This window comes from Capra hircus, chromosome 6, assembly GCF_001704415.2.
Source record: "Capra hircus breed San Clemente chromosome 6, ASM170441v1, whole genome shotgun sequence".
Lineage (NCBI taxonomy): Eukaryota > Metazoa > Chordata > Mammalia > Artiodactyla > Bovidae > Capra > Capra hircus.
The window spans coordinates 116,308,066-116,334,270 of record NC_030813.1 but is presented as its reverse complement, the minus strand read 5'-3'; the positions used below and the strand labels follow the sequence as shown (position 1 = coordinate 116,334,270).

At 57.3% G+C, this 26,205-nt stretch overlaps 1 protein-coding gene across 1 annotated transcript in view; it reads right to left on the bottom strand.

Annotated features, from left to right (window-relative positions):
• The window catches only part of CFAP99 (cilia and flagella associated protein 99), a 35,816-nt gene that overhangs the window by 2,851 nt on the left and 6,760 nt on the right, over positions 1 to 26,205 (bottom strand). The window contains exons 2-13 of the mRNA XM_018049830.1: positions 24,604 to 24,748; positions 23,435 to 23,529; positions 21,227 to 21,339; positions 20,002 to 20,179; positions 18,756 to 18,836; positions 18,539 to 18,613; positions 17,693 to 17,764; positions 17,409 to 17,500; positions 16,627 to 16,831; positions 1,548 to 1,689; positions 1,290 to 1,441; positions 361 to 566 (exon numbers count right to left, since the gene is read on the bottom strand). Coding sequence (XP_017905319.1) covers positions 361 to 566; positions 1,290 to 1,441; positions 1,548 to 1,689; positions 16,627 to 16,831; positions 17,409 to 17,500; positions 17,693 to 17,764; positions 18,539 to 18,613; positions 18,756 to 18,836; positions 20,002 to 20,179; positions 21,227 to 21,339; positions 23,435 to 23,529; positions 24,604 to 24,748 — 1,556 coding nt within the window. The remainder of the gene's footprint in view (positions 1 to 360; positions 567 to 1,289; positions 1,442 to 1,547; positions 1,690 to 16,626; positions 16,832 to 17,408; positions 17,501 to 17,692; positions 17,765 to 18,538; positions 18,614 to 18,755; positions 18,837 to 20,001; positions 20,180 to 21,226; positions 21,340 to 23,434; positions 23,530 to 24,603; positions 24,749 to 26,205) is intronic.

Sequence of the window (26,205 nt, the reverse complement as noted above, 5' to 3'; positions counted from 1 at the left end):
GCGGACAGAGGAGCCTACAGTCCAGTCGCAAAGAGTTGGACACGGCTGACTGACTAAGCACGCACTTCCCAACATCCACCCAGACCCATTAAGTAGCTGGCTCGCTATCAATGGATGAAGTGCAGGGCTAAAGGGTGTGGTCCGGCTCATTGGAGCCGTCACTGCAGGCTTTTTTTCCACCCTTTCTGAAGGCCTGAGACTTGTCTAAGAAAACAGTTGGGTGGGGGGAAGAGATTGCAAGGGAACTGGCTGGAGGGTGGTGGATTGCTGCGAGGAAAACCCACGGGGGGAGGGGGGGAAAGGCAGGCTCCCTTCTCCTTGCCCACCCAGGGTGCCCGCCCTGGGGTCGCCAGTACCCACCTCAGGGCTGCAGACCTCCCCATGGCGGCGCGGCAGAGCGCCACCTGCTCCACCGTGTCCCGCAATTCCTGGCTCTTGGCGCGCTTGCCCTGGATGATCTGGTCTCGCCGCTCCTCCTCCTGGCGACGCCGGGTCTCCTTAAGCAGGGCCAGCCGCTCACGCAACTCCACCACCGACATCTCCCCCTCCAAGCCATGGCCGGGGGTCTGCAGGAGGACCGGGGTAGGGAGAGGCCCCAGGTTGGGAGCCAGGCCCAGCCTTTCTCGGGCAGCCCCGGCCCCTGGCTTTCCCCCTGCACCAGCTTCATCGTCCTTCCTGAAGGCCACAGGCCTGGCCCCGTGCCCAGGCGGCCTCCCGTCCTCTCAGCGGTGTTTGTGTGGCAATGTCCGCCATCTGGCTTCTCCCGCCTGGGCCCCCTCCACAGCCCTGACCTGCGCGGGGACAGCTCAGCTGGGGGCCTGTTGGGGCCCCCCATGGTACTCAGCCCTGTCTCCCCAGCCGGGACCTGGGGACCCAGCCAGAGAGCCCATCGGACTCTGCACAGCCCGGGACCAGGCCTACCCACGCCGGCCCATCCCCGGGTACCAGCCTGGCCTCTCGCAGTGTTTCCCACACTGGCCCCCAGGAGCTGCTGCCCATGCAGCACGCCTGCCACGCGGGCCTAGTGGGTCCCGGTAGCTCCCTCAACGCGCAAGTCCATGAAGCTGCCTGGCCAGCCCCCCAGTGCCAGAGGCCTCCCTGGACCAGGTCCTCTGGCACAGTGCACGGGGGGCAGCCGGGCATGAGTGGCCAGGTGGACCCCAGACTGCCTTCGGCCCTGGTGGGAATCACGGGTGCACCCTCCGCAGGACGCCAGGCCCAGGAAGATGCGGGGAAGCGCCCCCGCTGGAGGGTGCTGGAAGGGCACAGGCCGTGGGCGGCGGCCTCACCTGGGTCAGGTCCACCAGCTTGCCCCTGCGCGTGGGCTGAAACTCCAGGGCTCGCAGCTGGGAGACAAGGGCACGGCGCTGCCCCTGTTCCTCCTTGGCCGCCTCTGCGCTGCGCTGCAGCAGCTCCCGGTTCTCCTCTGTCACCTCCTGAGCTGGGGGCCAAGCGGGGCGCTGAGGGGCTCGGAGAGCAGCCAGCCAGCTCCAGGGGCGGGGGTAGCTCCCGGGAGGGCACGGCGCCCCCCCACCCCGACCCCCTACCTATCCGCCGGCGGCCCTTCCGGAGCTCGGTCTGTGCCGCCCTGACGTTCTTCTGTGTCTCCATCACCTGCTCCACCAGCTTCTTCATGGACTTTTCCTCCCGGAGGCGCCTCTCCGTGCACCGCTGCATCAGCTCGGCTGTCTGGACACAACCGGCCGTCATCAGAGCTGCCCGCTCTGGCCCGTGAGCCACTGAGGTTGGCCCTGAATCACTCGGGAACCTGAGCTTAGGCTTGCCAGCGTCTCGGGGGTCAAGCCTGCGGAGAAGTCCCACCTCACGCCCTCCTGGCGTCCGCGATGGGGGTGAGCCCAGAACCAGGCAGCCGCGACCCCGGATCGAACAGGGTCGCTGAGGAGGGCGGCCAACAGAGCCCGCCCAGTGATGACTCCAGCTGAGAGAGGAGGACCCTCCTCGCTTTGCAGCTGCGTGGGGGCAGCTGTCCAGATTCTGCCCACGTCTGTGCACAGGCCAGGCCGGCCCTGGGGGAGCCCCAGGCATGGCCTGACGGTCCTCCCACACCTCTCTTTCTCCTGGAGCCTCTGAAACGCACGGTCCTGAACTGCAGGACATGCTGCTGCCACTGTGAACCGCGTCACAGGCCCTGCGTCCCCACTCCCCTCTTCTGCTCTGGCCAGGGGTTCCAGCCTCACCCACGTGTTCACTGGGACTGCAGCTGGCTTACTCTCGTGGCTCTTTCAGGGAATATATCACAACTCTGTGATCCATTCCACCATCAAGACACATTCAGGTTGTTTCCCGTTTGGCGCTATTGTGAACAATTCAGAATATTATTTTCAGTCTTCAAGATGCTACAGAGTGGACTTCCCTGGCGGTCCAGTGGTTAAGAATCTGCCTGACAATGCAAAGCTGAGCACTGAAGGATTGATGCTTTTGAACTGTGGTGTTCGAGAAGACTCTTGAGAGTCCCTTGGACTGCATGGAGATCCAACCAGTCCATCCTAAAGGAAATCAGTCCCGAATGTTCATTGGAAGGACTGATGCTGAAGCTGAAACTCCAATACTTTGGCCACCTGATGCAAAGAACTGACTCATTTGAAAAGAACCTGATGTTGGGAAAGATTGAAGGTGGGAGGAGAAGGGGAAGACAGAGGATGAGATGGTTGGATGGCATCACCCAACTCAATGGACATGAGTTTGGGTAAACTCCGGGAGTTGGTGACAGGCAGGGAGGCCTGGCGTGCTGCAGTCCGTGGGGTCAGAGAGTCGGCACGACTGAGCGACTGAACTGGACTGAGAGTACAGGGGACACAGGTTCGATCTCTGGTCTGGGAAGATGCCGTGTGCTGTGGGACAGCTAAGCCCATGCGTCACAACTACTGTAGCCTGTGTGCCCCAGGGCCCAGGCTCAGCGAGAAGAAGAGAAGCCACTGCTCAGCACAGCTAGAGAAAGCCCACGCGCAGCAATGAACACCCAGTGCAGCCAAAAAATAAATGGAAAATTCTTTAAAGACTCTCCATTTAAAACAGAAAAAAAGATTCCACAAGGGACAGTGTGGGATGTATACCTCCCGTCACTGCCCAGCGGCGCCAGGGGCCCTGGACTCCCAACCCCAGAGGTCTTGGCAGCTGGGGGTTCATTTCAGACCTCGTGGCACATGGAGGGTCCGCCTGTGGTGGCGGCGTGGACTCCAGGCACACTGGGCAGGAAGAAAACCTTGGTGAGGCACTCTGCCAACACATATCAACTGGCTCGTGGCCGCCCCTCTCCGTGCAGGTTCATCCCAGGTTCTGAGACAAGGAACCAGGGTCTTTGGAGAGATGGCCACTTTACGGCTGAGGAGGAGAAGGCACAGGATGAGCCGGGAGCGTTTTACGGCATTGTAAAGGAAGGAGGGGGCCTCCCGCGTGGGTCAGCAGTAACAAACCCGCCTGCAGTGCAGGAGACGTGGGTTCAATCCCTGGGTCAGGAAGATCCCCTGGAGGAGAGCATGGCAACCCACTCCAGTATTCTTGCCTGGGATATCCCACGGACAGGGGAGCCTGGCAGGCTACAGTCCTTAGCAACCAGGCAACAACAAAAGTGACGTGCGTGCGAACTCGTTCAGTCGGTCTGACCCTGCGACTCTATGGACTGTTTTAAACAGTAAAAATGAACTTCCCTGGTGGCTCAGACGGTAGAGCATCTGCCCACAATGCAGGAGACCCGGGTTCAATCCTCCGGTTGGAAAGATCCCCTGGAGAAGGGAATGGCAACCCACCCCATTATTCCTGGCTGGAGAATCCCATGGACAGAGGAGCCTGGTGGGCTATACAGTCCATAAGTCACAAAGAGTTGGGACACGAGTGAGCGACTTCACTTTCTTTGAAAACTTTGTCATAAGTTCGAGAAATGCTTCGGTGGAAGTATAAGGTGAAAAAAAAGCAGGCTCCCAGAACATGGAGGAGTCCTACCTCAAGTAACCAGCCTCTGTGCAAAGAAAGATGCCTGGTCTCTGGGCGCCCAGCTTGTCAGCAGCACAGAGAGGGCTGGGGGCCTCATCCACGGCTCCCAGCTCCGTGTAAGCCTCATGGAGCCCAGGAGCCCTGCAGCCAGCCGTGGAGAAGGCCCAGGGAGGGAGGCCAGGACTGTAGTTCTGCCGGGCAGATTGCCCCGCCCGGCCCCCTCGTCTCTGCTGGTGACTGGGGTGGCGGTGCTGCCTCCCCGACCGTTCCCTGGCCCCCATCAGCTGTGGCCCTAATATCAGCCCAGCATCACTGATCGGAGAAGAGGGTGGAGTGCTCAAAGAAAGAGGGGAGGCCAGAAAGCCGAACGGGTGGGCGGGCAGAGGGGCTGCGGCCTGGCTCTCTGGGCCGGCCAGCAGGAGGAGGGCAGGGATCACCAGGGTGCCCGGAGCCCCAGGCCAGCTCTCAGCTCTGTCTGCTTGGACGTAGCCCTTGGGCCTGTGGTCCAGCCCGGAGTCCAGTCGGGGGCCAGCCTGGCCTCCCGCCTCCACAGCCAGTACTACCCTGCCCCAAGGAAGGGCCTTCAGCTGGAAGTTCAAGGGAACACGGACCGCGCCCAACAGCACCAAATAGAAAAATGCCCCAAGGGGCTCCTAAGGGAATAATCCACCCAACACTTCTGTGAAGGGCGCTCTCTGAACGGGCACCCGTGACAACCAGATTGGGAGGGGTCCTTCAGCCCGTGGTTTTGTGTACGGGTCTTCAGTTCACTGTGACAACAGATTGAAAAAGGTGATTATGTGAATTTCATCCGTTTTTCCCCCAATATAGTTACTTATTTCTATGGTTCATCAAATTATTTTTACAAGGGGATAAAATTGGGAATTCCCTGGCTGTCCAGTGGTTAAGACTCTGCGCTCCCACTGCAGGGGCACGGGTTCAATCCCTGGTCGAGGAACTAAGATCCCACAAGCTGAGCAGTGCAGCCAAAAAGAGAAGGGGGGAAGATGAAATTCAGTGAAGACAGTATATTCTGATTGTTTAACATCTTGAGACAGTGACAGAGCTACACTCAGGACTTTGCAATTGTGTCCTTTTCAGCCCCATTGCTAGAGCACCTTAATACTGGGGACCAGGGAAAAATCAGAAAAGCCCCCTGACCCCCAGCTATGGAAATCGACCCTGGGCTCTGTGAGGAGGCCCCGGGGCTCAGGAGAGTAACTGAACGTGTGTCTCAAGAAGAGGAAATTCAGATGGGCCCCACACATCCTGCCCCTCAAAAGAAAGGACGTCCCGTGGCTCTAGATGGGCAGAGAGGACAGGGGAGGCTGGGTGGGGAGGGCGGGCCCCGTGGGCCGGGCCATGGCCACGGAGCCTCCGGCCGACACAAAGTCCCATTAAGGCCCAGAGGTTAAGACTCGGCACTTCTACTGCAGGGGCTTGGGTTCAATCCCTGGTCGAGGAACTGAGATCCCATATTGTGCATGGTGTAGGAAAAATTAATAAATAAAATAAAGAACACTCGATTTAAAACCTTAGGAAAAAAACCTAAAATAACAGTTAAAAACAAGACAGAGGCTGTAAGAGTCACTAGTCCGGCATGAAGAGCACAGGGAAAAATGAAACTTTCTCTTCAAATGTGCCTGTGCAAGTTGCTCAGTCATGTCCGACCCTTTGCAACCCCATGGATTCTACGGTCCATGGGACTCTCCAGGCCGGAATACTAGAGTAGGCAGCCTTTCTCTTCTCCAGAGGATCTTCCCAACCCGGGGATCGGACCCAGGTCTCCCGCATTGCAGGCGGATTCTTAACCAGCTGAGCCATGTCTAATCTGTTAGTTTGCTCGTAAAACATAGTTGTCATCTAAACGCCTGCAGCTGGATGTTCCAGGAGCGGGGAGAGACGCCACTGGACCCACTCGGGGCGGGGCAATCAGGTTCAGCTTCACTCTGGGGACACGGCTCGGGGCTCGAAGTGCTGCCCAGTTATGCGGACAGTCGGCGGGCAAGATGCAGAGTGGCGGGAAGCCAAAGTGTTCTGTGCCTGCTTCCCAAGAGCAGCCCAGCTCCTGGAACACGGAAGGAGGCCCGAGGAGGAGTGAGGAGCCCTGAGGCGTTAGGAGCGAGGCGTTCGGGGGGAAAAGCCTGCAGGGGTGGGGGTGCTTTCCTCCCGGGAGGAGCTGCTCCCCCGGCACCTCGGATGGGTCGCCTGGACAGTCTCGTCCCCAGCAAGGCCACTCATCAGGCCACAGCTTCTAGTCCAAGCCCTGGCCTCCAGCTGGACTAGTGACTTTTACAGCCTCCAGCGCCCACCCCTCTGATGGGGTCTCTGCCCCTCCAGGTGGCTTCCCCGGGCTCCTCTCGGGGTCTCCAGTCAAGGCAAGTGTGCGGCTGCTCAACTATAGCCCATTTTTGCCCTCCGTCCCCACCCCCGCCCCCCGCCTCTGGACATTTCCGCCTGAGTCCCAGGGACTCTCAAACTCCAGGGAGACTGCACAGGACTCATCCCAGGAAGACACGGAAGGGTTAGCGTTAAGAAATCCCTCATACAATTCACCACATGCATAGAGGTTGGGAGGAAAAGTGGGTTCTCTCCACAGACGCTGCAGAAGCCTTTACGAGAATCGACACCTGGAACGTCCACGTCTGGAAAGACGGCGGGGGGCTGGGGGGGCAATTTCCCCCCTCCCACTCGGCACAGCTAAAAGCCCCGACTATAAGTTGTCAAACATACAGGGACTTCCCTGGTGGTCCAGTGGCCAAGGCTCCACGCTTCCAATGAGGGAGGGGCCCGGGTTCGCTCCCCGGTCAGGGAAGTAGAGCGCACACGCCGCCACTAGCCCTTCCCTGGCGGCTCCGAGGTAAAGAGTTCACCTGCTGAGTCAGGCGACGACCTGAGCTGGGTCCCTGAGTCGGGAACCCCCCTGGGGAAGGGAATGGCCCAGTATTCTTGCCTGGGAAATCCCATGGACAGAGGAGCCTGGTGGGACATTGTTCCATGGAGTCACAAAAGAGCCAGCTGAATAACAATCACAATGAATACTGCAACTAAGACCTGGGACAGCCAAATGAATAAATATTAAAAAAAAAAAATACATAAGAAGACAGCTAACAGTGGAGGGAAGAGGGCCGGCAGGCTGGGACTGTGGGGCCTGAAGAATGGCACGGTGCTGGGGCCCCTGGTCTCCTTTTTACCTTCTGTGTTCCAGGCTTGGGGCTGAAGGCCCCCAAAATGCCACAAGTACAGACAAAAAAGCGCGACCAAAGCCTGCTCTCTCCAGCGAGTGTCAGCTGCTGTTGTCTGACTCTCTGCGACCGCATGGACTGAAGCCCCAGTCCACCAGGCTCCTCTGTCCATGAGATTTCCCAGGCAAGAAGACTGGAGTGGGTTGCTATTCCCTTCTCCAGGGGATCTTCTCCACCCAGGGATTGAACCTGGGTCTCCCTCACTACAGGCAGATTCTCTACCAGCTGAGCCCCTGGGGAAGCAGGAGCCACCCAGAGAGACAGAAGATGGAGCAACGTGACCTGCGCTCCAGCCAGACACCACAGACAAAACCTGGGCAAAGGCCAAGCGGGTGTGAGCTTCCTCAATCTGAGCAGGGGCCTGTCCTAGGGGTCCGGTGTGCCAGAGGAGAGCTGGCAGCAAGCTCAGCAACCTGGCGTCCACCCTCACCCGTGGGAACAAGGGTCCTTTCACCACCACCCCCCCCACCAGGGTGGCGTCAGAGGAAGCTGAGGGCCAAGTGAGGGCTTTCCCTTCACGCTTGCCACATGACAGCGAGGGCCACGTGGGGGCAGTTATAAGGTGCCCCTGCCACCCCAGGTCAGGCAGCTGTCGGCGGAGGACTAGCGGAGCCCTTGCCCTCACGAGTAGCCCCTCTCGGGGGTCAGCAGAAGCACGTGGGGAAAGTGGGCTGACAAGCCTGCCTGGCAGTAACACAGTGGTGCCTCCCTTCCCCTCCCGGAGCAGTGTCAGAGAGGGGCAGCTCAGACAGAAGGCTTAAATGCGACCCAGAAGCTTGGAACATAATACCCAGAATGCCCAGGTTTCAACAGGTTATCACACACAAGCCAGGATGGTCTCCAGCAGAATGAAGACACAATCAGCAGATGCCAGCACTGAGGTCACAGAGGCGTTAGATCTGACAGCGGTTTATAAAGAAGCCATCATTAAAATGGAAGACATGATCTCAACAAATCTAAGATAAACAGCACAGAGTATGTTCAACAACCACGATGGAATTGACCGGAAATCAATGACGAAAAAGGACAAATGCTTGGGAACTAAACAACATACTCCTAAATAATCCAAGGGGCAAAGAGGCATTTTCAAGTGAAATGAAAAAGGACACTGAACTGAATGAAAGTGAAATACAAAATACCAAAGTTTGTGGACACAGCCAGAGCAACAAAATAAACAGAGACGTACAACACCGAGCACTTAAACAGAAAGGCAGCGGAGTCTCGCGTCACTAACCCAGCTCCGACCTCAAGAACCTGGGAAAAGAGCAAAGTAAACTCAAAGCAAGCAGAAGGAATAATAAAGAGCAGAAGTCAACAGCATTGAAAACAGTAGAGGAAAATCAATGAAACAAGAAACTGTTTCTTTGAAAAGATCAATGGAATTGACAGATCTCTAGCAATTCTCACAGAAAAAATGAAAAAACATGAAATCATCAATATCAAGAGTGAAATGCTCTAGACCCTACAGACATTAAAAAGGATAGTAACAGAATCTTCAAAACAACTCTTACATTCATAAACTTGGCAACTTAGTGAAATGGACAATTTCTCAAAAAACAGAAACTGGCACAACCTACCAAAAACGAAACAGATCATTTGAATCGCCCTGGAACTTGTAAGAGAGTTGAATTTCTAATTTAGATACATCCAAAAAAGAAAACCCCAAACCCAGATGATTTCACTAGAGAATCCTACCATGTGTTGAAAGAATGAATATCAACTTTACACAATCTTTCCTAGAAAACGAAAGGAGAAAACACTTCCAAATTCATTCTATGAAGTTAGAATTACCGCAATAACCAAAACCAGACAGATGACATTACAAAAAAGAAAACTATAGGTTAACACTACTTATGAAGCTACATGTAAGAACACCTCTAAGAAAATCAAACTAGTAGCAAATAGAATTCAACATACATAAAAAAGAATTATACAAACACCACAATCAGGTGGGGTGTATTCTTAGAATGCAAAGCTGGTTCAACATTTGAAAATCGGTCAATGGAATCCACCATATTCACAGGCTAAAGACGATCACACGACTGTATCCATTGATCCAGAGAGCCACCGGGCAAAAATTCCTGATAAAAACTTTAAGAAAACCAGGAATAGAAGGGAATTTAATCGACTTGATAAACTGCGCATCTACGACAAACCTGACATCTAACATTACACTTAACAGTGAAAGACTGATTTCCCCCAAGATGGAGAACGAGCCAGTGCAGCAGGCGAGAGGAAGAGAGAAACGGAATGCAAACCGGAGGGAGGGGATGCAGGCCGGAAAGGGGGGATGCGGACCGGAAAGGGGGGATGCGGGGGGGGGGAGGGGGGGGGGGGGGGGGGGGGGGGGGGGGGCGGGGGGGGGGGCGGCGGAAGGGGGGATGCGGACCCGGAAAGGGGGGATGCGGGCCGGAAAGGGGGGATGCGGACCCGGAAAGGGGGGATGCGGACCCGGAGAGGGGGGATGCGGGCCGGAAAGGGGGGATGCGGCCGGAAGGGGGATGCGGAGGAGGGGGGATGCGGGCCGGAAAGGGGGGATGCGGGGGGGGGGGGGGGGGGGGATGCGGGCCGGAAGGGGGGGGGAGGGGGGATGCGGACCCGGAAAGGGGGGATGCGGGCCGGAAAGGGGGATGCGGCCGGGGGGGGGATGCGGGGGGGGGGGGGGGGGGGGGGGGGGGGGGGGGGGGGGGGGGGGGGGGGGGGGGGGGGGGGGGGGGGGGGGGGGGGGGGGGGGGGGGGGGGGGGGGGGGGGGGGGGGGGGGGGGGGGGGGGGGGGGGGGGGGGGGGGGGGGGGGGGGGGGGGGGGGGGGGGGGGGGGGGGGGGGGGGGGGGGGGGGGGGGGGGGGGGGGGGGGGGGGGGGGGGGGGGGGGGGGGGGGGGGGGGGGGGGGGGGGGATGCGGGCCGGAGAAGGGGGATGCGGGCCGGAGAGGGGGGATGCGGGCCGGAAAGGGCGGAACAGGAGATGGCATCCGCGCCACAGAGAGAAGCCCAAGGAATCGACGACAAACTGTCCTATGTGTCCTAGAAAACTAGTTAGGAAAAAAAAAAGAAAGAAAGAAAACTAGTTAGGGAGTTCAGCGAGGCCACGGGACACAGGAACCACACGCAAAACCAACTGTATTTTACAGACTGGCACGCACTACGTGGACGCCAAAACTGAAAATAATAGTGCCGTCCGCAACCACTGCGAAATCATGGAAGAAATACTTAGGTGCAAGTCTCACAAACTTACAGAAACCTAATAACCAGATGAAAGAAATAAAAGATTGAAGCAAGTGGAGGCACGTCCTGCATTCGGGGACTGGAAGACTAAACTGGACGGCATCTGCTGGATTCGGATCTCACACCACGCGCGAGAATAAGCTTCAAGTGGATACAGATCCAGGTTTAAAAACAAAACCACACAAATGCTAGAAGAGAATATGGCTGAATTCTTCCATACCATGCACATGGGAAAAGCCTTCCTCACTATTCCAAATCCAGATACAGCGAAGGAGAAGACTGGTACGTTTGAGGACACGAAAACACACTTCACGGCCAGAACACACCATTCAAGTGAAGCCCAATGAGTAACCCGGACAGGATACCTGTAATAATACATTACAATTAAACATTTACCTTCCTTAATAGGTAAGTGAAAGTTGCTCAGTCATGTCCAACTCTTGGCGACCCCACGGATATACAGTCCATGGAATTCTCCAGGCCGGAATACTGGAGTGGGTAGCTGTTCCCTTTTCCAAGAGATCTTCCCAACCCAGGGATCAAACTCAGGTCTCCCGCATTGCAGGAAGATTCTTTACCAGTTAAGCCACCAGGGAAGCCCAAGAATAAACTAGTTAATCTAATCACACTAGGACCACAGCCTTGTCTAACTCAATGAAACCAAGCCATGCCCGTGGGGCAACCCAAGACAGGCGCGTCATGGTGGAGAGGTCTGACAGAATGTGGTCCACTGGAGAAGGGAATGGCAAACCACTTTAGTATTCTTGCCTTGAGAACCCCATGAACAGTAGGAAAAGGCAAAATGATAGGATACTGAAAGAGGAACTCCCCAGGTCAGTAGGTGCCCAATATGCTACTGGAGATCAGAGGAGAAATAACTCCAGAAAGAATGAAGGGATGAAGCCAAAGCAAAAACAATACCCAGCTGTAGATGTGACTGGTGATAGAAGCAAGGTCCGATGCTGTAAAGAGCAATATTGCATAGGAACCTGGAATGTCAGGTCCACGAATCAAGGCAAATTGGAAGTGGTCAAACAAGAGATGGCAAGAGTGAACATCGACATTCTAGGAATCAGCAAACTAAAATGGACTGGAATGGGTGAATTTAACTCAGAGGACCATTATATCTACTACTGTGGGCAGGAATCCCTCAGAAGAAATGGAGTAGCCATCATGGTCAATAAGAGTCCAAAATGAGTACTTGGATGCAGTCTCAAAAACAACAGAATGATCTCTGTTCGTCTCCAAGGCAACCATTCAATATCATGGTAATCCAAGTCTATGCCCCAACCAGTAACGCTGAAGAGGCTGAAGTTGAACAGTTCTATGAAGACCTACAAGACCTTTTAGAACTAACACCCAAAAAAGATGTCCTTTTCATTATAGGGGACTGGAATGCAAAAGTAGGAAGTCAAGAAACACCTAGAGTAACAGAAAATTTGGCCCTGGAATGCGGAATGAAGCAGGGCAAAGACTAATAGAGTTTTGCCAAGAACATGCACTGGTCATAGCAAACACCCTCTTCCAACAACACAAGAGAAGACTCTACACATGGACATCACCAGATGGTCAACACCAAAATCAGATAGATTATATTCTTTGCAGCCAAAGATGGAGAAGTTCTATACAGTCGACAAAAACAAGACCGGGAGCTGACTGTGGCTCAGATCATGAACTCCTTATTGCCAAATTCAGACTTAAACTGAAGAAAGAAGGGAAAACCGCTAGACCATTCAGGTATGCCCTCAATCAAATCCCTTATGCTTATACAGTGGAAGTGAGAAACAGATTTAAGGGCCTAGATCTGATAGACAGAGTGCCTGATGAACTATGGAATGAGGTTCGTGACATTGTACAGGAGACAGGGATCAAGACCATCCCCATGGAAAAGAAATGCAAAAAAGCAAATGGCTGTCTGGGGAGGCCTTACAAATAGCTGTGAAAAGAAAAGAGGCAAAAAGCAAAAGAGACAAGCAAAGATATCAGCATCTGAATGCAGAGTTCCAGAGAATAGCAAGAAGAGATAAGAAAGCCTTCTTCAGTGATCAATGCAAAGAAATAGAGGAAAAGAACAGAATGGGAAAGACTAGAGATCTCTTCAAGAAAATTGGAGATGCCAAGGGAACATTTCCTGCAAAGATGGGCTCGAAAAAGGACAGGAATGGTATGTATCTAATAGAAGCAGAAGATATTAAGAAGAGGTGGCAAGAATACACAGAAGAACTGTACAAAAAAGATCTTCACGACCCAGATAATCATGATGGTGTGATCACTCCTCTAGAGCCAGACATCCTGGAATGTGAAGTCAAGTGGGCCTTAGAAAGCATCGCTATGAACAAAGCTAGTGAAGGTGATGGAATTCCAGTTGAGCTATTTCAAATCCTGAAAGATGATGCTGTGAAAGTGCTGCACTCAATATGCCAGCAAATTTGGAAAACTCAGCAGTGGCCACAGGACTGGAAAAGGTCAGTTTTCATTCCAATTCCAAAGAAAGGCAATGCCAAAGAATGCTCAAACTACCACACAATTGCACTCATCTCACATGCTAGTAAAGTCATGCTCAAAATTCTCCAAGCCAGGCTTCAGCAACATGTGAACCGTGAACTTCCTGATGTTCAAGCTGGTTTTAGAAAAGACAGAGGAACCAGAGATCAAATTGGCAACGCCCACTGGATCATGGAGAAAGCCAGAGAGTTCCAGGAAACATCTATTTCTGCTTTATTGACTATGCCAAAGCCTTTGACTGTGTGGATCACAAGAAACTGTGGAAAATTCTGAAAGAGATGGCAATACCAGACCACCTGACTTGCCTCTTGAGAAATCTGTATGCGGGTCAGGAAGCAACAGTTAAAACTGGACATGGAACAACAGACTGGTTCCAAATAGGAAAAGGAGTACGTCAAGGTTGTATATTGTCATCCTGCTTATTTAACTTCTATGCAGAGGACATCATGAGAAATGCTGGACTGGAAGAAACACAAGCTGGAATCAAGATTGCCGGCAGAAATATCAATAACCTCAGATATGCAGATAACACCACCCTTATGGCAGAAAGTGAAGAGGAGCTAAAAAGCCTCTTGATGAAAGTGAAAGTGGAGAGTGAAAAAGTTGGCCTAAAGCTGAACATTCAGAAAACGAAGATCATGGCATCTGGTCCCATCACTTCATGGGAGATAGATGGGGAAACAGTGCCAGACTTTATCTTTGGGGGCTCTAAAATCGCTGCAGATGGTGACTGCAGCCATGAAATTAAAAGACACTTACTCCTTGGAAGAAAAGTTATGACCAACCTAGATAGTATATTCAAAAACAGAGACATTACTTTGCCGACTAAGGTCTGTCAGTCAAGGCTATGGTTTTTCCTGTGGTCATGTATGGATGTGAGAGTTGGACTATGAAGAAGGCTGAGCACTGAAGAATTGATGCTTTTGAACTGTGGTGTTGCAGAAGACTCTTGAGAGTCCCTTGGACTGCAAGGAGATCCAACCAATCCATGCTGAAGGAGATCAGCCCTGGGATTTCTTTGGAAGGAATGATGCTAAAGCTGAAACTCCAGTACTTTGGCCACCTCATGGGAAGAGTTGACTCATTGGAAAAGACTCTGATGCTGGGAGGGAATGGGGGCAGGAGGAGAAGGGGACGACCGAGGATGAGATGGCTGGATGGCATCACGGACTCGATGGACATGAGTCTGAGTGAACTCCGGGAGTTGGTGATGGACAGGGAGGCCTGGCGTGCTGCGATTCATGGGGTCGCAAAGAAATCCACCTGGCAATGCAGGAGGCTTCACGAGACCTGGGTTTAATCCCTGTGTCAGGAAGATCCCCTGGAGAAGGAAATGGCAAATCCCTCCGGTGTTCTTGCCTGGAAAATTCCATGGACAGAGGATCCTGATGGACCACAGTCTATGGGATCGCAAAAAGTCAGACATGACTGGGTACTCACACATGGAATGGGACACAATATTTGCAAATCATATATTCAGTACAACTAGACATCTCTTCAAGAAAATTAGGGACACCAAGGTACATTTCCTACAAAGATGGGCACAGTAAAGGACAGAAATGGTGTGGACCTAACAGAAGCAGAAGATATTAAGAAGAGGTGGCAAGAATACACAGCAAAACTATACAGAAAAGAACTTAATGACCCAGATAACCATGGTGGTATTATCCCATAGAGCCAGACATCCTGAAGTCCAAAGTCAAGTGGGCTTAGGAAGCATCATTACGAAAAAAAGCTAGCGGAGGTGACGGAATACCAGCTGAGCTATTTCAAATCCTAAAAGATGATGCTGTGAAGTGCTGTACTCAAAATGCCAGCAAATTTGCAAAACTCAGCAGTGGCCACAGGACTGGAAAAGGTCAGTTTTCATTCCTATCCCAAAGAAGAGTTATGCCAAAGAATGTTCAAACTACTGCACAACTACACTCATCTCACATGCTAGCAAAGTGATGCTCAAAATTCTCCAGGCTAGGCTTCAACAGTACATGAACTGAGAACTTCCAGATGTTCACGCTGGATTTAGAAAAGGCAGAGGAACCAGAGTTCAAATTGCCAACAACTGCTGGATCATAGAAAAAGCAAGAGAGTCCCAGAAAAACATCTACTTGTGCTTCATTGATTACACCAAAGCCTTTGATTGTGTAGATCACAACAAACTGTGGAAAATTCTTGAAGAGATGGGAACACTAGACCACCTCACCTCCTGAGAAATTTGCATGCAGGTCAAGAAGAAACAGTTAGAGCTGGACATGGAACAACAGACATTTCAAAATTGGGAAAGGAGTAAGTCAAGGCTATATATTGTCACCCTGCTTATTTAACTTATATGCAGAGTACATCATGTGAAATGCTGGGCTGGATGAAGCACAACCTGGAATCAAGATTGCTGGGAGAAATATCAATAACTTCAGATACACAGATGACACCACCCTTATGGCAGAAAGTGAAGAACTAAAGAGCCTCTTGATGAAAGTGAAAGAGGACAGTGAAAAAGTTGGCTTAAAGCTCAACATTCAGAAAACGAAGATCATGGCATCCAGTCTCATCACTTCATGGCAAATAGATGGGGGAACAGTGGAAACAGTGAGAGACTTTATTTTGGGGGGCTCCAAAATCACTACAGATGGTGACTGCAGCCATGAAATTAAGACACTTGCTCCTTGGAAGAAAAACTATGACAAATCTAGATAGCATATTAAAAAGCAAAGACATTACTTTGTCGACAAAGGTCCATCTAGTCAAAGCTATGGTTTTTTCAGTAGTCATGTATGGATGTGAAAGTTGGACCATAAAGAAAGCTGAATGCCGAAGAATTGTTGCTTTTGAACTGTGGTGTTGGAGAAGATTCAAGAGTCCCTTGGACTGCAAGGAGATCTAACCAGTCCATCCTAAAGGAGATCAGTCCTGAATATTCATTGGAAGGATTGATGCTGAAGCTAAAGCTCCAATCCTTTGGCCACCTGATGCGAAGAACTGACTCACTGGAAAAGACCCTGATACTGGGAAAGATCGAAGGCAAGTGGAGAAGGGGACAACAGAGGATGAGATGGATGGATGGCATCACCGATCCGATGGGCATGAGTTGGAGCAAATTCTGGGGGACAGTGAAGCACAGGGAGGCCTGACGTGCTGCAGTCCATGGGGTGACAGAGAGTTGCACACGACTGTGGAACTGAACAACAGTGTGAAGAACAGAGACAAATGAGTCTTGCCGGAGGAGTGATACACGTGAACCTGAGGCATAGCCACCGACTCAGACCCTTGGAGGCACATCTGACGAGGGTGGGCTCCTGTGTGTCCCTGGGCCCTGCAGGCTCCCGCCTCGTCCAGGCTCCCGCCAGGCCCTCTGGACGGGACACCGGCAAGGCACCCCCAGCCAGGCCATGTCTCCTGCGATGTCCAGAGCATCCTAACTGGAAACGTGGGCGACCGATATACCCTCTTGTGTCTTATGTCCCTCAGTCCTCCAGTCTCCCCTCACGTGTAGGTGCGGGGACCAACCGACCCTGCTAGTAGGGGCGGGGGGCAGCCTGGACCCAAAGTGCTGGCCAGTTGGCCCACTGAGGCCCCTCCACTACTGCCCCCTGCCCCGGCCCGGGCCCCGCAGGGCCAGAGGACCCAGCCCAGCACTGTGGGTTTAGGAGGAAACGGCCGGGTCAGCAACTGTGGGAGCAGCCCCGGCTGCCCCCCACCCCTGGTCACCTCCTCCTTCTTCAGCTCCGCCGTCCGCCTCTTCTCCCGCGCCACCTGCTGCCGCGCCAGCGCCGCCTCCTCGTGGCTCAGCTTCCCCCGCAGCCGGCGAACCTCGCCCGCGGCCAGCTGCTCCTCCCAATCCTTCGCCTGCATCCGCCTCTGCCACTCGAGGAACTCAGAGAAGTCCCCAGCCCCGTCCACGAGCCGGTCCACCCTGGGGAGACGGGGCGGCGGGTGTGTTGGCGGCTCCCGAGAGGCCTGCCCGGAGCCCAGGGTCCCCGTTGGGGCGCATCACCTTCACGAGTGTGGCCGCTCTGCACCGGATACCTGGCCCCAGGCCGCCCGCCGACGACCCCAGCCCACCCGCCCTGGTCCAGCGTGTGCACCCACCCTCCGGCCGCGTCTCCCTCCTCATCCCTTCAGCCACCTGTCTGTCCCCCACCCCTCTGTCCTTCTGTCCAACTTCTCATCCAGCCGGTCAGACACCCAAGCTCCCCCCACAGCCCAGCTCTCTGGATGAGAGCAGGGCCTGCAGCCGGGCGGTCTAGGGGAGGGGGCACTGGAGAGGGTTCCTGGGAGGAAGTGGCCCCTCAGGGAGGTGTGGGGTGGCTGGGTTTCCCTGAGCCTCCTCCTCCTCACCTGTCTATCTCCTCCCCAAGTGGAGATGACCTTCCTCGGCTGCGGCCATGACCCTGACGCTGGCCTTCTTGAGCCCCTGGGGCTGTTCGCGTGGGACTGTGTCCCTCCCCCCCGGACCCCACAAGGGACGCCCGAGGCCCTCCCGTGCCCACCTCTGCAGCTCCTTCTCCCCCTGCCGCTGGTACAGGGCCCCTTCGCGCAGGATGGCAGCCGTATTGAGCTTGACCGGGGCGTTGTCATTAGGCTGCGGGAGAGGGTGGGGGCGGGCTGTGATGGGGGTGGGGGGTGGCCTCGGAGCGGCCAGCGCCCCCTGCCCCTCTGCCGTCCACACCCGCCCCCTGCCTGGCGCTACCCTAGGCCGAAAGGGCTGGGATGTCCTCAGTGGGACAGGCCCGGAGGCGGACGCGTAGGGAGAGGCCCCAGGATTCCCGCTCACCGTGTAGAAGGTCAGTTTCTGGGCCTTGAGGATACGAGGCGGGAGCCGAAGCCGTGGCTTCTTCTTGGAGTCCTGCAGGAGTCCACGCTTGGCACCTGTGCTCATGGGTGCCCCCAAATGCACCCCGGAGAGGCCTGGCCCACTCTCCTATGCCCAGCTTGCCCCGTGCAGGGTCGCTGGGCAGGGCCCTGCAGCCTCCTGGGTGGGTAGGGAGGGTTTGGGGCCAGGGACCACGGTTCCCAGCCCCGGCGCTGCAGCCTGCAGGCTCAGGGGCCCTCACCCCGCTGCCCCGGGGCTGCCCCAGGACGGGGCTGGCTGCTCCCTGCCCAGCCTTCGGCTCTGCTGACCCCCTCAGGGTTGGCACGGTGGTCCATGGGACAGCAGCTGGTGAGAGGCACCCCCATCCACAAGCACTCAGCTGTCACACCCAGGCATGCTGCTCCCGGACGGGGTGCCCTCTCCCCTGGCCTGCCCCCACTGCCTGTGGGAGGTTCACCTCTGGTCTATCTGCTGCCACCCAAGCGGGTCGACGGTGTGGGGTGGTGGGGGACAGGCCAGCCTCTCCCAAGGGAGCGCCGCTCAGTGTCCACCCAGCACGGAGCCACCCAGTGCGGGGCCTCCTGGCCCAGCTCCCTGACTTTATTGACAAATGCATCTTGGGGTTTTTTCTCACAGAAACGTTAAATGCGCAGTGTGGGAAAACCTGGAAACAGCCGGAGAGTGCGAGGCTGCCCCTGCTGGCCTGGACCGCACATGGCCCGGCAGCTCGGGGCCCCGTCCCCCGCTGTGAGCCAGGGAGAGGCCTGTCTGTGGAGCCCCGCCCAGGGCGTGGGGGGCGGGCGTCACCTGCAGCTGGGGCTCCCCGCGGCTCCTGGGTACCGCGCACCGCAGCTCCTTGATGTTGGCCTGCAGCAGCAGCTCCTGCGCAGGGACAGACGGCTGCAGCCCCGCTGGCCGCCACGCGGTCCCCCCCGCCACTCACGCACAGGCCGGCTCACCACCCCTCCCCTCCCCTCCCCGCCCCCCGGCACCCCCACAGGGGTCTCCCGTGCAGCCTGCCCACCTCAGCCTTCCAGCGGTTGTATCTCTTGGTCATCTCCAGGAGCCGCTGCTCCTTGGGCGGCTCGTAGGTGCTCCTGGGGACCTGGTGGGGGGGGGCAGTGGAAGGGAGACCCGAGGTGACAAGCCACACTATGAAAACTAATAAGACCAATAAAAACCGTAAAAACTTGTTGATGTCATGAAGAAAAGGATCTGGGTCAACGAAAAGGAAACTGAGAGAGCTGATAGAGGCGAGGGGGTCCGTGGAAGGCCTCTCAGGGAAGAGACTGTAAGGAGACCAGGCAGGTGGTGGGACTGGACTGGGACCCTGAGAGCACCCTGCACCATCCCTTCACCCTTCACGGACTCCGTAGTTCTGCTGGGGGACGCGACTGGTTCTGGGAAGCTGAGTCCATCCCAGGCACTCAGGGCAGAGCCCAAGACAGGTCAAAACACTGCACTGCCGGTCATGGTCACCAGGTCAAGGGCAGACATGCGACCCCAGCTGGTCTAACCATACTGTCACAGGATTCTCGGCCCTAGGTGTCTCCTCTCGTGCCCTGGACAGCGAGCTGTGGGCATGAGGCCTGGATGTTTGGCTACTATGAGGGAAGTCAGCCCAAAGATCAAGCTGACCCTCAGAGGGGACTAGGGGAAAGAGAGTCACGAAGAAGCAGCTCTAGCACCCTTATCAAACAATGCCTGAAGCCGATCCTAACTCAGCCATGAGAGTCAACTGGTCCTCTATCGTCTAAGCCAGACTGAGCTCTTTTTCCTTGTAATAAGAAGCATCTTGACTGAGAGATGTCAACAACGCAGGGGAGTGGGAGGCAGCGATAAAGGGTCTAGGCAGATGGGATAGACAGGCAGAGACCCCGAGGTGGGGAAAGCCTGCACCCGCGGGCGCACACACACATGCACACTCAAACACGCACACGCACGCGCACGTGCGCATGTACTCTATGGGGAGGGAGAGGTGCATAGCAACAGGGCTCTGAGTGCCAAGTAAGACAGGCCTGCACCCTGCGGCCACCAGATTCACTCCACGCCTACTGACCAGACCTCATTCCCTGGGTGCCCACTCCTCTGGGCAGGCTCTGGGTCAGCCAGGCTTCCCTCTCTGGGTGAGATGGGGTGGCAGGGGCGTCGAATGTTCCTGGTCTGGCCCATGCACCCTCAGCCCTGGAAGAACCCAGCTCCGCCCTGGCCCACACGGCCCACGCTCCCTGCCTGCACAGGCCGGGCCCATGGAGACCGACTCCACTTACTGGTCTGGTCTCGGCCACCTGGGGGACCGGCTCAGGCACAGGGATGGCACGGGGCCTGGGGGTGGTCAGGCTGAGCTCCTTGGGCTCTGTGACCTTGGCCTTGCTCTTTGGAGGAGAGAGCTGGCTGGTCGGCTCCCTCTGCAGCTGGTTGATCAGCTCCTGGATTTCCGGCTGCCACCTCAAAGGCAAAGTGGGAGCAGCTTGGCACGGCTGCCTGTGCAGGCCAGTGAGGGCACAGCCCCTCGGCACAGGGGAGGAGGCTATGAGCGGGCAGCAAGCGGGCAAGCCAAAAGCGGGCTCTCTGGAGCTGCACCGCCCTGATGGGTGGAGAGGAGGCCATGGGAGGGGGCGAGGAGGAGGGAGTCTCGAGGTGGGGGGGCCCCGGACCAGAGGTTCTGGAAGGGCCCTGCTGGGCTGCCCCTGAGGTCTGGGCTCCGCCCCCCATGCCTTCTCACGCCAGTGGGGCACCGCCGGCCATTGCCCACGTAGCCAGTGGGTGATGCCTCCCGGACAGACTGCTTGGTGTGACTCTTTCCTGCCCCAGCCTGAGGTCCAAGGTCACCAGGAGAAGGAAGGGCATGTCTGAGGGCCAGCAGGGCTGGGGTCTCATGACAGTGGGGGGGACGGTGAGGAAGGGGGCTGCTCACAGGCCGGGCGGGGAAGGCTGCACATGGGGTGCTGGGCGGGGCCAGGGCCTGCAGGCCTGGGCAGCTGGGAGCAGCCCCCCGGGCAGGCAGGGAGTCCAGCCAGGCGGGAGCGAGGCCCTCCCCCGGGGAAAGTGCCGGCTCCGGGGGCACCCCGTTGCTCAGGGCTGGGCCTCCTCCTCCGCATGGTCGGGGGCCTCCTGTACCCAGCTGGCACCCGAGGGCTCTGCCGCTGCCAGAACCACCTGTCGGCCAGTCCCCAGGAAGACAAGGTGGCTCCCCCAACCCTGGCAGAGGGGGCTGGCTGCGGGGGGTGCAGCTGCGTGCTGGCCCTGGCAGGCCCACTGGAGGTCCTTCCACCCGCGGGTCCTGGCCTGCGCCAGCCCAGCCGACATTGGCCCGCGCCTGTTGAGGGAGGTTGTGGAAGGCGGTGGGGACAGCTTTGGGATGACGGGCCCAGGAGCGGCGCTCCAGGGGCAGCTGGGGAAGGGATGCAGACCCCCGCCCCGCCCCGCCCCGGCCATGAGCTGGCTGTCCGTGAGGACGCCCTGCCCCCAGGTGAGAATTCCGGCGCTGCCCACCTCATCAAGGGGTCGATCCAGTTCTCCTTCACGTGGGAGGTCTCATAGACGAGGCTCCACTCGTCCTTGATCCACGAGCCAAGGTTCAAGGGGTTGAAGAGGAACCTGAGGAACTGAGGGAAGAGGGGGCCGCGGGGGCGAGGCCCCCTGGGTGAGAGAGAAGCCCCCGGGGGCGCCCCCAGCGGGCAGTCAGTGCTGCGGGGCCGCTGTGGCTGGCGCACCCCAGGACACCTCTGCCAGCTGCAGGCAGGGGTCCTGCCCCCGGCCTGCCCCCTCCTGTGGCCCTGGCGGAGCTGCCCGTCATTCACCTGGGCCCCTGTGTTTGCCAGCGGGGTCCCTGTCGGCCGTGGGCCCCGGGCTTCAACCCCTGTACCCCTGGGTCTGTACGGATGCCCTCACCCCATCCTCCTCACCGGCCCTGGTTGGGTGGGGGCTGGGCAGTCCCACAGCCCTGATGCCCAAGGGGGTGGCGGTGGGCAGGGGGCAGCAGAAGGGCCGCTGGTTGCCTGCTGCTGCCTCCTCTGGGGGCCCACCGCCCCCACAGGCGCGTCCGCCCCTCCTCCTTCCGCTCAGGCCTCCATGCCCTTTCTCAGGGAGCAGCTGCCAGAGGTCCTTCTAGAGCCTTCCACAGCTTCCCACTCAGCAGCCTGGCCCCTGCTCCCCCGCGCCCCAACCCGCCAGGTCTCTGTCTACCCCCTGGGCACCACAGAGGCTGTCTCAGCTCCTCTCCTACCCCCTCCCGGTGTTAGCTCCATCTTCTAGTTCCTGTTCCCACTTGCTGATGACGGAGGCAGTCAAGTTCCTGTGGTTGGGGCACGGGGTCTCTGCAATTCCCCCTCCCAGACCACTGCTCCCGGGGCCCACCACTCCACCCCCAGGCCCCTCCTCTTCTCAGCACAGGGCGTCTGTTGACCCCCATCCGGGGACACACCGCTCCCCGTCCGCCCGCAGATGGGGGCTCGCCGAAAGGAAGCCGCATCGGAGAGGGTGTGCTGGCTGTGGGGACCGGCCGGGAGGCTGAGGCTGGTGCAGGGTCGGCTCCGCAGCTGCGGGACCCAGGGCAGGCTGACTCACATGCGGGCCTTTTGCTCAACAATCATTAAGAATTTCAAGACTCTGACAGCGGAGTGTGAACCAAGTGCAGGCACTCCAGCCGGGAAGCTGGCCCCGGGGCGAGGGGGGGTTGTCTCTGAATAGCGCTCAGAAAAGGCTGTCACGACATGAAGCCCTCGCTTACGCTGACTATGCAACATCCACGCACTGTGAACTGCTTACATTTACGTGGACAGGAAAATGAGTGGCTAAACGTGCTGCCCGGTCCCCTGCCGGGGGTGCGGGGGCGGGGGGGCAGATCTCTGGGCGGTGGTCCCAGGAGTGTCCCGGCTCCTGGCTCCCCTCCCGCCCCACCCTCCCCCCACCCCCGGCCGCACCCCTCCCCCTTCAGCGCTTCCCTCCAGAGGGGCCCCAAAGCACTCCTGGGGCCTCAGCTGTCCCTCTCTTCTCCGGGGAGTCATTATCCTGGCCTGGGGGCTGCTCTCCCACCCCCAAGCCAAGTAGGGAGGAACCAACCAGCGGTTGAAAGCCTGGCCCAAGAGCCGGCTCTCCCGCTCAGTTGCTGTGTGATGTCGAGTTAGTTACCGAACCTCTCTGTGCCTCAGTTTCCTCAACTGTGGGCTGAGTGCCTGTAGGAGTGACCTCACCCAGTCCTGGTGAGGGTGGACCAAGAGCTGCTTGCAGAGGAAGCTGGGGCCACAGCAAACGCCCGTGGGAGTGGCTGGCAGAGGGCAGTGGGCTTCAGGCCCATTCACAGTCCTGCTGGCCCTGAGGCCCCAGGCATCCCGAGCTTTCCACCCAAGTGAACAGGCAGCCACAGAAACGGCCTGGGGGCTGCAGGGGGTGGGCTCCTGCAGGCGCCCTCCCGGAGGCTGCCACCCCTCAGGACCTGCTCCAGACTGCGCCCCCTCCCGGCCCCCCAAGGCCGCACAGCCCCTCCTGCAGGGAGGAGAGGCTGCCTGGGGCTCAGAAGGTTCCAGAGGCCCAGGGCTGGCAAGGACACTTTGTCTCGACTAACAGCTCACATCCAGCAGCGACCACATGCCGGACGTGAAGAGCCGAAACCAGATTGCCCAGGGCCGAAAAGGGCGCATTTGCATCAAGGAGGGGTAGGGTCTGGGGCCTATGTGGGGCCAGGGGGCGGCGGGGGCTCACCTTGCACGCCTTGTGGGTGGGCTGGGCCTGCACAACATCGCGGAAGACCTGAAAGCCAAGCTCCTCCAGCTGGAACGTGGCCAAGTAGCAGAGCACTGGGGCGAGACAGGACGTGGGCGTGGGGGCAGGTCGCGGGCGTGGGGGCAGGACGTGGGCGTGGGGGCAGGTCGCGGGCGTAGGGGCAGGACGCTGGGGCCCGCCCGGGCGTTGGATCCCGGGACAGGCGCCTGGGGCCTCAGCCCGACAGCGGCAGCGAACAGAGCCAAGGGCGCCCGCCTCCCTCCGGCGTGTGGCCAGGGGCGCCCGCTTCATCAGGCCCGTGAAAATGGCACCCTGACACAGCAGCACAAGCGAAGGGGGTGGGGGGCGGGGAATGGTTCCAGGGCTTCAAGCACTCACAGGTTGTGGTAGCTTACTGGATACATTTCTAGAAATTCCAAAACTTCTGGGGTAAAAGTGAAACCATCTTGCATCTCAGGTTGTGAATTCTGAGACTGGAAGCCGCTGGACTAGGGAGCGGGGGGCCAGCAGCCCAGCTCTGGCCCCGGCATCGGGCTCGCCCCACATCTGTCTCTGAGCTCCCTGCAGTCCCAGCCCCTCCCTCCCAGGCAGGGCCATCGAAGCCCAGGGGCGGGACCACCTTCCCCGCTCAGACACTGGCCACTCTGCCCACGCTGTCACCACACCCCATGAAGGCAGCACTACACACGTGGGGTCTTAGCTCCCTGACCAGGGATCGAACCCACGGCCCCCTTCACTGGCAGCTGCCAGGGAAGTCCCCAAACACCTCCTACTACTGAATCCCCTCTGGGAGCGTCCAGAGCACAGCCAGGACGCTGTCTCTGCACGTTGTCCTCAGGCCGAGGGGCCAGGAGCTTAGCTGATGATGAAGACCCGTCCTGTCACCAGACTGGCCTCCAGGGCCACCTCTCCCAGCCAGGCCCGCCCTCCCTCTGAGGCCTGCCGAGGCCTGCCTCCTGGGGCCTGGTGGTCAGCATGTCCGGAGTCTGTCTCCACGTCAGTGAGAAGGGAAACACAGCCCCCTGGCCGCCCGTGCTCCAGCAGCTAGGAGGGTCCAGGGAGGGAAGGGAGGCTGAGGACCTCGGAGGCCTGCTGGGGGAGGGTCTCGGTTGCTATCGAGGGCCTGCGGGGGTCTGGCCTGCACCTACCCTCAAAGAGGCTGTAGTCGGCCCGAGGGCAGAGCCGGCCGTCCCGCACGTAGAAGGCGTCCACCACGATGGTCAGCAGCTTGCGGTACTCCAGGCACCCGGACAGGATCTCCATGATGAACGCCTGCTTCTGGGGGCTCAGCGTCTGGAGGAGAAACAGCCGGGGGAGGGGGCAGCCGCCTCCAGATGTGGGGGCCCCAGAGCCCTACAGTGGGGAGCACCCTGGCCAACCCTCTGAGCCCGCAGGTCCTCCCCCAGGAGTTGGTTCCAGGACGGAGACCGTGAGAGGAGCAGAGACAGAGACAAACATGGAAAACGACCCCAAAGGAAAAGCCCTGTGTGATCCCACTCGTGTGAGGAGTCAGATTCCCAGGACCGGAAGTAGAAAGGTGTGTGTTGGGTGATGGAAGGATGGAGAGAGGGTGGAAGCTGTCATTTGACGCAGAGTTGCCGTTTGCCAAGGTGAGAAGGTTCTGGAGACAGACGGTGGTGATAGTCACACATGAACACACTTAATACCACTGAATTGTATTGCATCATACACCTAAGAATGGCTAAGATGGTGAATTTTATGTCACGTGTCAAGCTCCTATGAAGGTTTTCAAATGAATGATTTTAAAAATTACCCCCCCCCCAAAAAAAATCAAACAAACAAACACAAAAACCAAGCAAGGAAAATCTCTGGCAGAGGGAATCAGTATCAGCGGAGACTGACTCTTCTCCGTTTACTCTGAAACACGTTCGGTTTTGTGACCTGTGTGTGTCCTGGTTTGTGTATTCAAAAAACTAAGTTTCGACAATAAGAAAAACAGAATATCTATGGTAGCCAGCAGGGCTTGCCAGGTGGAGCAGTGGTGAAGAACACATCTGCAAACGCAGGAGGCGTAAGGGACGCCAGTACATTCCCTGGGTCGGGAAGATCCCCTGGAGGAGGCAACAGCAACCCGCTCCCATATTCTTGCCTGGAGAATCCCAGGGACAGAGAAGCCTGGTGGCCTCCAGCCCATGGGATCGCAAAAGAATCAGACACGACTGAAGCGACTTAGCACTCACTGTTGCCGACACAGCAGTGAGCCTGGGTCGTGGGGACGGGGCTGGGGTGTCTTTCCTGAAAGCAATTTGGAAATATGTTCCAAGGGTCTTGTATTTCCCACACACTTTAACCCAGGAACCACACTTCTGGGACTCTAAGGAAGCCAGACAAAAGGCAGGAAACATCCACATACGAGATGCTCAGGGCAACAGCACATGCAGTGGCGAAAATGTTAACAGCCTGAATGTCAACGCAGGGAGTCAGATACAAGCTTTCCATGCTGTGGGCGAGTGGGATGCTGCCACTACCATGATGCTCCTGGAAGACTTACAGTGAGATGGCAAAGTACTTAATGCCGCGTAAACCTGAAAATGTAGACTAGGACCCCAGCAGATGTTCAGTTCAGTTCAGTTCAGTCGCTCGGTTGTGTCCAACTCTTTGCGACCCAATGGACTGCAGCACACCAGGCCTCCCTGTCCATCACCAGCTTCCGGAGCTTGCTCAAACTCATGTCCATTGAGTCGGTGATGCCGTTCAACCATCTCATCCTCTGTCGTCCCCTTTTCCTC